This window comes from Pseudozyma flocculosa, assembly GCF_000417875.1.
Source record: "Pseudozyma flocculosa PF-1 unplaced genomic scaffold scaffold00027, whole genome shotgun sequence".
Taxonomy (NCBI): Eukaryota; Fungi; Basidiomycota; class Ustilaginomycetes; order Ustilaginales; family Ustilaginaceae; genus Pseudozyma; species Pseudozyma flocculosa.
In genome coordinates this window covers 316,377-325,013 of record NW_006920895.1, presented here as the reverse complement: position 1 = coordinate 325,013, position 8,637 = coordinate 316,377, and the positions used below count along the sequence as shown (strand labels likewise).

The 8,637-nt window shown below is 68.6% G+C and overlaps 4 protein-coding genes across 4 annotated transcripts in view; 2 read left to right on the top strand and 2 right to left on the bottom strand.

The window, feature by feature from the left end:
- PFL1_06594 (uncharacterized protein) overlaps positions 1 to 2,188 on the bottom strand; it is a gene marked incomplete at both ends in the record, with an annotated part of 3,494 nt that extends 1,306 nt beyond the window's left edge. Inside the window, 3 exons of the mRNA XM_007884136.1 lie at positions 89 to 627; positions 749 to 1,021; positions 1,127 to 2,188. Coding sequence (XP_007882327.1) covers positions 89 to 627; positions 749 to 1,021; positions 1,127 to 2,188 — 1,874 coding nt within the window. The remainder of the gene's footprint in view (positions 1 to 88; positions 628 to 748; positions 1,022 to 1,126) is intronic.
- An 875-nt stretch (positions 2,189 to 3,063) lies between these two features.
- PFL1_06593 (uncharacterized protein) lies at positions 3,064 to 3,669 on the top strand (the record flags this gene model as incomplete). The annotated part of the gene is made up of 3 exons (XM_007884135.1): positions 3,064 to 3,091; positions 3,215 to 3,383; positions 3,573 to 3,669. The coding sequence occupies 3 exons, from the start codon at positions 3,064 to 3,066 to the stop codon at positions 3,667 to 3,669; spliced, it is 294 nt and encodes a 97-aa protein (XP_007882326.1).
- Positions 3,670 to 3,684: 15 nt separating this feature from the next.
- On the top strand, positions 3,685 to 4,512 carry PFL1_06592 (uncharacterized protein; the record flags this gene model as incomplete). The annotated part of the gene is made up of 1 exon (XM_007884134.1): positions 3,685 to 4,512. One exon carries the CDS (start codon positions 3,685 to 3,687, stop codon positions 4,510 to 4,512), a length of 828 nt encoding a protein of 275 aa, XP_007882325.1.
- A 31-nt stretch (positions 4,513 to 4,543) lies between these two features.
- Positions 4,544 to 8,004, bottom strand: PFL1_06591 (uncharacterized protein; the record flags this gene model as incomplete). The annotated part of the gene is made up of 2 exons (XM_007884133.1): positions 4,544 to 5,254; positions 5,383 to 8,004. The coding sequence occupies 2 exons, from the start codon at positions 8,002 to 8,004 to the stop codon at positions 4,544 to 4,546; spliced, it is 3,333 nt and encodes a 1,110-aa protein (XP_007882324.1).
- Positions 8,005 to 8,637: the final 633 nt, after the last annotated feature.

Here is an 8,637-nt window from a genome sequence, read left to right as displayed (position 1 = left end):
GTGACCGGCACCTGCGCGCTGCTGCGAAAGCTTGAGGCCCTGCTGCTGCTGCTGCTGCTGCTGCGAGGAAGATGGCGGCGGCGGCGACGCGGCCGCCTGCGGTCGCTTCTCGGCGCGGCCCGTGGGCGTCTGGGAGCCCGATGGCGTGCCCGGCGTGGCCGTGGCGGTGCCCGACTTTGCCAGCTTGTTGTTCTTGGCCGCCTCGCGCTCGCGCTTCTCGCGCTCCTCGCGCGCAATCTGGAGCGCCTTTTCCGGGTTGGCCACGTACGTCTCGTCGTCGTCGTCGTCCGAATCGTCCGAGGCGTACGGGTTGCGCTCCTCTTCGTCGCGGTCGTAGACCTCGTTGCCGTCCTTGCGCGCGAGGGCGCGCACCAGCTTGCGCATCTGCTCGCCGCTGCCCGTCAGCATCTTGTTGTCGTCTTCTGCGGCGCTGCCTTCGCCCTCGACGTCGCTGTCGGCCGCATCGTCGCCAATCTTGTTGGCCCGCGCCATCTCGCGCTTCAGCCGCTCCTCGAGCTCGCGCGTCTCCTCGTCCTCGGCGTACGGGTCCCCCTCGTCCATCTTTTCCTCGTCGTCGGCAAACTCTTCCTCGTAGTCGAGCTCGCCGTACGTCCCGCCGTCGTCTTCCTGCTCGCACGGCACGTCGGTCGAGCAAACGGGGTGGTGCGGGAGCTCGGGTCAGCAAGGAGGGTCAGGAGCCGAGCCGCGTCACCGGCATCGACACTGCAGGCCGCGCGTCGGTACTCACCCGCTTCCGCCTCCGAGAGCCGCCGCCCTCGTCGTCGTCGTCGTTGAGCAGCGCACCGCCGTGCACGGCCATCAGGTTCCTGCGCCGTCCGCCGCCGCTGCTCGACCCACCAGAGGGCAGGGCGAGACGACCGACGCCCGGCCAGTCTCCCCATCCGCCGCCGCTGCCGCCTCCCTCTGACTTGACCGCCGATGCACTCGTGGGCCCGCCGTCGCCCCTGGCCTTGCGCATCGCCCACCGATCCATCTCCTTTGTCTTTTGGTACTTTTGGTACTGCGAGCGCGCGTCCAGGAGAGGGGGGAAAGAGGAGCGGGGGCAAGCAAGGGAAGCGCATCAGTCGACGCTCCGAGTCCGCAGCCGGCGCCGCGGAGCACTCACCTCTGCCTCGACCTCCTCGTTGGACATGGTCGAGTGCTTGGGCTTCTGCAGGAACTTGTACATGCGCGTGACGGGGACGACCTTGAAGCCGCCGGCGTCGCGCTCGTCAAAGACAAAGAGGACGTGGTGCGACGTGGCGTTTTCGTCCGAGTCTCCCTCGAGCTTGCCGATCCAGGGCGCGTGCGACGACGCCGACGCCGACGACGAGGATGGGCCGGCTGCGGACGCCTTGGCGGCCTCTCCCTCGTCCTTGACGGCGCTCGATGGCCCTGCGCTCGCCATGCTGACGTCGCCGTCGCGCGCCTCGGACGAGCCGGGCTGCTGCAGCTGGCCCTTTGCCTTGAGCTCGTCGATCCAGCCCTCGAGCGCCTTTGCGCCCGTCGGGACGGGGTTGCGCGTGCTCTCCCACTCCTCGGACGTCTCGAAGTCCTCGAGGACCCATGGAAAGTACTCTTGCTTCATGGTCCTGCGGGTCGAGTCGGCGGCCTTGTGGACCTCCTTGACCTTTTTCTGGAACAGCTTGCCCTTTGGCGGGCGGGCAGCGCTGCCGGGGGCGATGAGGCTCTGGTCTGCGCCGGGCGCCTTTGGCTTGTCCTCCTTGCGGATGACTTCCTCGATGCGTGCGAGGTCCTCGCCGGGAGCGGGCCAGGTGAGGGGCTGGCCGTCCTTTGCGAGCATGGGGCGGCCGTACTTGTCGGTGACGGGGTCGCCGGGCTTGGGCCTGGGCAGCTTTGGGCGGGGCGGGTTCTTGCGGTTGAGCTTGAGGGGCGGCACAAACTGGGACGTATCGGCGGGGTCGACGCGGGTGTGGTGGGCAAATTTCATGAGGTGGGTGAGCCAGGGGCCTGCGTCGGTGGAGAAGAGGGGGATGTCGCGGTAGGTGGTGGGTGGCGGCGGGGGCAGGTCGCGCTTGGCCTCTTGCTTTCTGGCGGTGGCGGTGGCGGCGGCGGCAACGGCGTTGCTGGTGCCGTTGCGGTTGCGGTGCGAGCCGCTGGCGACTCCGTTGGAGTGCTCGCTCTTGACGCCACCGGCGGCGCCCGGCTCGCTCTTGACGGGCGGCATCGGGGGCAGTTGGGTCGAGTGAAGTCGTCCAAGTCGGCCGGGCCGGACGGGAGCAGCGAGGGATTCGGTCGCCGTAGCTGGCGTGCAAGAGAGGGCGTCTGTGGAGGACTGAAGCGCGGTAGCAGTAGTAGTGGCTGCGTTGGCCTTTGGACGAGGGTGGTCGGGGAGAAGGTCAAGCAGCGGGCAGCGAGGCGGCCGTATGACGGCGTTGCCTTTGCCTGGTCGGCGCCTTGGCAGGTCCCGCCCGCTCTCGCTGCCCTGCCCCTGCCCTTCCCGGCTGTCCTGAGCGTACGTCTGCCTGGCTGGCTCCGGGTCGACGGGCGCACTCCACTTTTTCGAGGCAGGCCGGCGCGCTCAGCCTGGACGGATGGCTGGTTCCCTCGCCGATGGCTGGCCTGGGCTGGCGGGCAGGCCAGGGTCGAGGCTCCTCACGTGCAGTCAGAGGCCACACAGACAGAGGCCTAGCTTGCTCCTTGGACGACGCAGCCTGAGCCTCGCCTCCTTCCTCTCGTCCACCTCCTCGACCACGCCCTTCCGTGCACCACCATCCACCCGTCCTCTCCTCTGCCGGCATTTCGCCTGACGCATCAATCTGCACCCGCCTCCGCATCCACGACCGCAGCAGCCAGCCACATCCGCAGGAGGAGCAGCTCAAGATCGGCCTGGCCCTGGCTCCTCGTCTCGTCGTCCGGCTCTGGTCCTGCGAGCAGCGAGCAGTCGCCGACCACGGAGAGAGCGGGCACAGCGCCACTCTGGCTCGACGAGGGTGCCGCGAGGCAGCGGAGACCGATACGTCCAGTTCAGCTTAAGACAGCGCTCCTCTCTGCGCCCTTGGCACCCGTGCTGCGCTGCGCCGCGCCGCTGCAATCCGCACCATGTCGGCGCTCCTCAACTTTGTCGATCGTAAGTCGCCTTTTCCCCCCTCGCCTTGCTTCGCCACGTCGCCCCAAAACACGGTAGACACTCACACTCTAACCTTTTACCTCGCCTTTGTCTCCTTCCCGACTTGCATCGGCACGTTGGCAGAGCAAGTGCTGGTCGTGACGCAGGACGGGCGCGTCATCGTGGGCACGCTAAAGGGGTCAGACTCGACGGGCAGCGTCATCCTCGCCGGCTCCGTCGAGCGCATCTTTGCGCCGGACTGCCCCGTTGAAGAGGTCCCGCTTGGCCTATACGTCCTCCGAGGCGATAGCATGTGCGTCTTCCCCCTCCCGCTTCTCCCTTCCCCCGTTTCCCTCACAGAGGAGCCTGACATCGGCATCGACGACTAGACTGACTGACGACTCCCCCGTTCGCACACTTCCCGCGATGCCTCTTTCTCATCCCCGCGCATCCGTTTGCACGCACGCATGCACGCACGCACGTACGCGCGCGCGCCGAACAGATGCCTTATAGGCGACCTCGACGTCGAAAAGGATAGGTCCATGGACCTTGCGCAGCTCATGGCCGAGCCCATCCCGGAAACACGGCATGCCCTCTAGCCGCCGCCGACGACGATGACGACGACGAGGAGGAGGAGCACAGGAGCAGCCCCCCCGCATCTTCCCTCCCTCTTCGTAGAAAGCCAGTCGGCGGGCGGGCATGGAGCATCCAATCGGACCCTGCTCCGCCCTCCACCCCCGTCCCGCCCTGCGTCGACGGCACCCGGCGCAGCAGCGGCAGCGCGGCGGCGAGGCGGGGAGGAGCAACACCCCACTGGCCCATCCCGCCCCGCAACAAGAATCGCCGCAAGAGGGCAGAACGGATCAAAAGTCCATGTGGATTTCCCTATGTGCAGAGCGCCACCTCCCCCTTCGAGGGCTATAACGGCCAGGGGCGGGCGATGGCGGCAGTGGGAGGCGGAATCGACGACTACAAGAGACGGGGAGCAGGCAACGAGCGTGGGTGGTGCTAGAAGATGCAGGTGCAGATGGTGCTGGTGCTGGCGAGGGATTGTTGGTGCTGATGGCTGGTGGTGGTGGCGCTGCTGCTGCTGGCGCTGCTGCTGCTGCTGGAGGTGGTGGTGTCGACGAGATTCGAGGCAGCGGTGCTGGTGGCAAGCGCTAGCAAGGTCCCCTCGCGGAGCATCGTCAGCCCGTCTCGAAGGTCGCGCCCCGACGACGAAAGCTCGACCAATGCCGGCCCGACGCGGCCAGGCCAGGCCAGGCCAGCCTGTACATATGCAAAAGTGGACCGAGACTGAAAACCTAGACGATGCAGAACGACCAATCAACCTCCTCCGTCTCCATCCCTGGCTGGACCCCCGTCGTGGTCGCGGGGAAAAAGAGTGTCGGTCGACGCTCGCGCGTGGCTTCTTTCGCCCCCGCCGCCCGCCACTGGTGTGACCCGACCTGACCTGGCCTGGCCTGGCCTGGCCTAGGACCGGCCAAACCACTTTTTCTTCTTCTTGCCGTCCTCGCCGTCGTTTGGCGACGTGGGCGACAGGGGCGACATGGGTCCGGCGCCGGCGCCCTGCGGCGACAGCAGGCGGTTGGGGTCGCCGCCGCCGCCGCCGTCGGTGGTGCTGAGCTGCGGCGGCGGCAGAGGCATCGAGGCGCTCGCCGTTGCCGGGTAGGATGGGTACGCCTGCCCCTGCGAAAAGGGGCGGCCGGGTTCGGCCACCGGCGACGCCACGGCCGAGGGCGGTCCGGAGCGCATCGGCGACGTGGCGTTCCTCGCCTGCGCCTGCGCCTGCGCCTGGGCGCGCTCCGTGGCCGCCACGTTGGCCAGGTATTGCTGCTCGCGCTGCGCCGTCTGCGCATCGCGCATGGCAATCGGGCTCGGGTAGCTCATCTGCGTGCTGGGCGCCATCGAGCTGCGGTCGACGCTGCCCGGGAACGGCGCAGAGGTGGGCTGTCCGCGCTTGCCGTAGTCGGTCGACATGGCCCCCGCCGCGCCCCTGCCATTGTTGGCGCCGCCGTTGCCGCCGCCGCCGCCACCACCGCCGGCACCGACACCTGCGAGCGACTTCTCGGGCCGTCCGCCGAGCGCCGCAAGTCGCTGGTTGGCGCGCTTGTCGCCGTGCTCGGCGGCGGACCGGTACCACGCCTTGGCCTCGGCGACGTCCTTGACCGTTCCGATGCCCATCTGAGCGGGTAGGGAAGGCGTAGGCACAAGGGGACAGATGCCGTCGGATGTGTCAGCGGGGGGACTTCGCTCTTCTGCGGCACGCCTTCCCTTGTGGCAAGGGATACCCCGCACGCCCCACAACTCACCTCGGTAAAGTATCCGACGGCGTACTCGGCCTTGGCGAGGCCCTGCTCGGCCGCCTTTTTGGCCCAGAGGTACGCCTCGGTGTCCGACTGGGGCAGGATGCCGGGCGCGCCGACGAGGTACCACGCCGTGAGGGCGAAGCACGCCTCCTTGTGGTTCTGCTGGGCGGCGATGTTGTACATGTGGATGCTGAGGCCGCCGTCCTGCGGGCACCCCATCCGACCGTACTCGTAGTTGACGCCGAGCTTGTAGGCGCTGGGCGCGTAGCCCATCTCGCCCGCCTGGGCCAGCAGCTCGCAGCTGTACTCTGGATCCACAAAGAGCACGTTGTCGATGCCGCGCTCGTGGAGCAGCGCCAGCTCGTGGAGCGCGTGCGGGAACTCGGGCGTGGCCGCCTCGGCGCTGCGCTTGAGCCACTTGACGCCCTCCTTGGCGCTCTTCTTGAGGCCCAGCTCGCCGTTGAGCTCGGCCGTGGCGAGGCGGTACATGGCGCCCGGGTGGTTCTGCGACGACGCCTTGCGATAAAACTGGAGCGCCTTGGCATTGTCCTTGCGGCAGCCCCAGCCCTTTTCGTAGCAGGTGCCGGCGCGGTAGGCGGCGTCCGGGTGGCCGTGCTTGGCGGCCAGCACAAAGTAGGTGTAGGCCTGCCCAAAGTCCTGCTTGCCCTTGGCCGTGCCGATGCCGTTGGCGTAGCAGTCGGCCAGGAAGTACTGGGCGTCCGGGTGGCCTCGGTCGGCGATCTTCTTGAGCAGGCCGGTGGCCTCCTTGACCAGCTCGTCCTTTTTGGCCGCCGAGTTGGGGCCGTCGTCGCCGCCGCCGTTTGTGGGCGGCGATCCGGGCGCATCGTCGCCCATCGTCTTGGAGGCGTCGATCATAAAGACTGCCAGCTCATAGATGAGGTTGGGGTCGTTGGTCTTCTTGGCGTTTTGGCGGTACAGCTCGAGCGTCTTGCCGTGGCTCAGCAGCGACGCCTTCTGGCCCGGCTTGAGGTGGCTGTGGTCGAGCAGCGGCCCGCTGTTGATGGTGGGCGCGATGCTCGCCGGCCGGGTGGCGCCCGACGCGCCGAGGCCGCCGTAGCCGTTGCCGCTGGCGCTGCTGGGCATGGGGCCGTTGCCGGTGCCGCCGGCCGCCGTCGAGATGCCGCGATAGGAGCCCTCGCTGCGGTGACTGCTCGGGTGCTGACCGCGAGCAGCCTGGTCGTCATCGGGCAGGGCGGGCGGAGTGGCGGTGCCAGGCGGAGCACCCTCGACGCCAAAGAACGAAGAGGGGCGAGGTCCGTTGGCCGCCGCGCCCGGTGCAGGCTGCCGCATCTGGGGCGGAATCGGCATCGAGATGGGCGAGGTGGCCGCGGCGGCGACCGCGCCCGAGTGGCTCTGCTGCAGCCTCTGCTGCTCGTCGTTGTCGTCGTCGCCGGGGATCATGCCCCGAGGGACGGGTACGTGCTGGCCAGACGCGTTGACGGCGGCCAGCGGCCTTTCCATGCCAAAGAAGCTGCTCGGCCTCTCGCGCTCGACAAAGTGCTGCGGCTGTGCCTGGTGCTGATGCAGCTGCTGCTGCTGCTGTGGTGTCTGCTGCTGCTGCTGCCGCTGCTGCTGCTGCTGGTTGTACTGCTGCTGTCGATGACCGAGAGCGAGGTCGTTGAACGGAAGCGAGTCGACGGACGAGTGGCCGGCAGAGTCGGCACTGCCGCCTTGAGCGGGCGCCGAGGGAAAGGTGAAGTTGGAGGTGAGGGCACCCTTCTGCGGGCTGGCGGGGTGCTGGTGGTGGTGGTGCTGCTGCTGCTGCTGCTGCTGCTGATTGGAGGCGCTAGCAGAGATCGGGGAGGTCGCCGAGTGGTTCGAGGCCGAGTGCTGCTGGTGAGAGGAGTGGACGCTCTGGACGTCGACGGACGGACGATCGACAGCGATCGAGGACCGACCTGGACCGCTGGCCGCGCTTCGCTGGTCGGACTTTGTGGGCAGCGGGGGCAGCGCGGCGCCCGTGCTCGACGAGGCGGGAGGCGACTGGTACATGCTGGCCGAGGAAAAGCCGCGCTCCAGGTGGGCCTGGCTGGCCAGCTGGGCCAGCGGGCTCTGGTGCGGGTCTGCCTCTGGCCCAGCCCCTGCCTCTGCCTCCGTGCCCACCGCGTTGCCGCTCGGATCTCCCTGCCGCCGGCTGCCGTCATTATTGGCGCCCTCGCCATCGCCGCCCGTCACACGATCGGGCTGCTGCTGCTGCTGCTGCTGCGACGTTGACGCGGGCTGCGAGCTTAAGGCGGGCGCTGCGGTGGGTGGGTGGTTCCTGGCGGCGAAGCGGTCAAAGAAGTCGTCCTTGTCGCGCGAGGCCGAAAAGTCGGACTCGACGTCAAACGAGCTGAACTCGGGGAAGCTGGGCAGCGGGCCGGCGTTGAGCGGGGCCGATGCGAGCGTGGCAGAGGTGTCCGCGGCGCTCGACGAGTGGTACTGGCCGGCGTCGAGGTCCGGGTAGGAGTAGTTGTCGGAGCTGGCCCTGGGCAGCGAGGGTGCCGCTGCCGCCGCCGCCGCTGCGGCGCTGTCGTGGGCTGCGCTCGAGTTGGCGGCACCGGCTGCGCCGGCGATGTTGAAGCGGTTGTGGTACGCCTGGGCAGGCGAGATGGGCGAAGCCATGCTGCTGGCTTGGTCGAGGGTGGGCGGTGCAGTACGGCGCGACTGTCGCTGCTGGCGCGGGCGGTTCTAGCCGGGGCTCAGGATGCGGCGGGGGGCGGGCCGGATAGGACGCTGCTGGCCAGAGGGAGTGTCGCGCTCGGTCTCCCGGGCTGACGGCAGGATGGGCCGGCTAGCGAAGAGCGGTGATGTACGAGCGGGCGGGCGTCTATGGTGCCGGCTAGGCGGAGGTGGTGAATGGCGTACGTCTGTCTTCGATGATGAGCGCTCGGGCCCTCGAGGTGGGTTGACGCAGGGAGCTCTAGGCCCGGCTAGGCTCTGTCTGAGTTTGTCGAAGCGTGGGCGCAGGGCGTCGTGGACGCAGCAGTGGTGCGATGGTAATGGCGCTGCGATGATGGTGAGGAGCGTGGCGGAGCGTGGCGAGCGGTGCGAGACGGGGAAGGGGGAGGGAAGAGAGGAGCGAGATGGGTTGGGCGCTGGTTGGGCGTCGGATGAAAGCGCGCGGCAAGCCAAGCTAGAGGGGACCCCATCTCACCGGCTCCCCTAGGCTGCCCTGCCCTGCCTGGCTGCCTCTCTGTGGTGCGGCGGTGCAGCGCGGCGCAGTGGGCAGCGGTTGGGTTGGCCCGCGACCCTGAG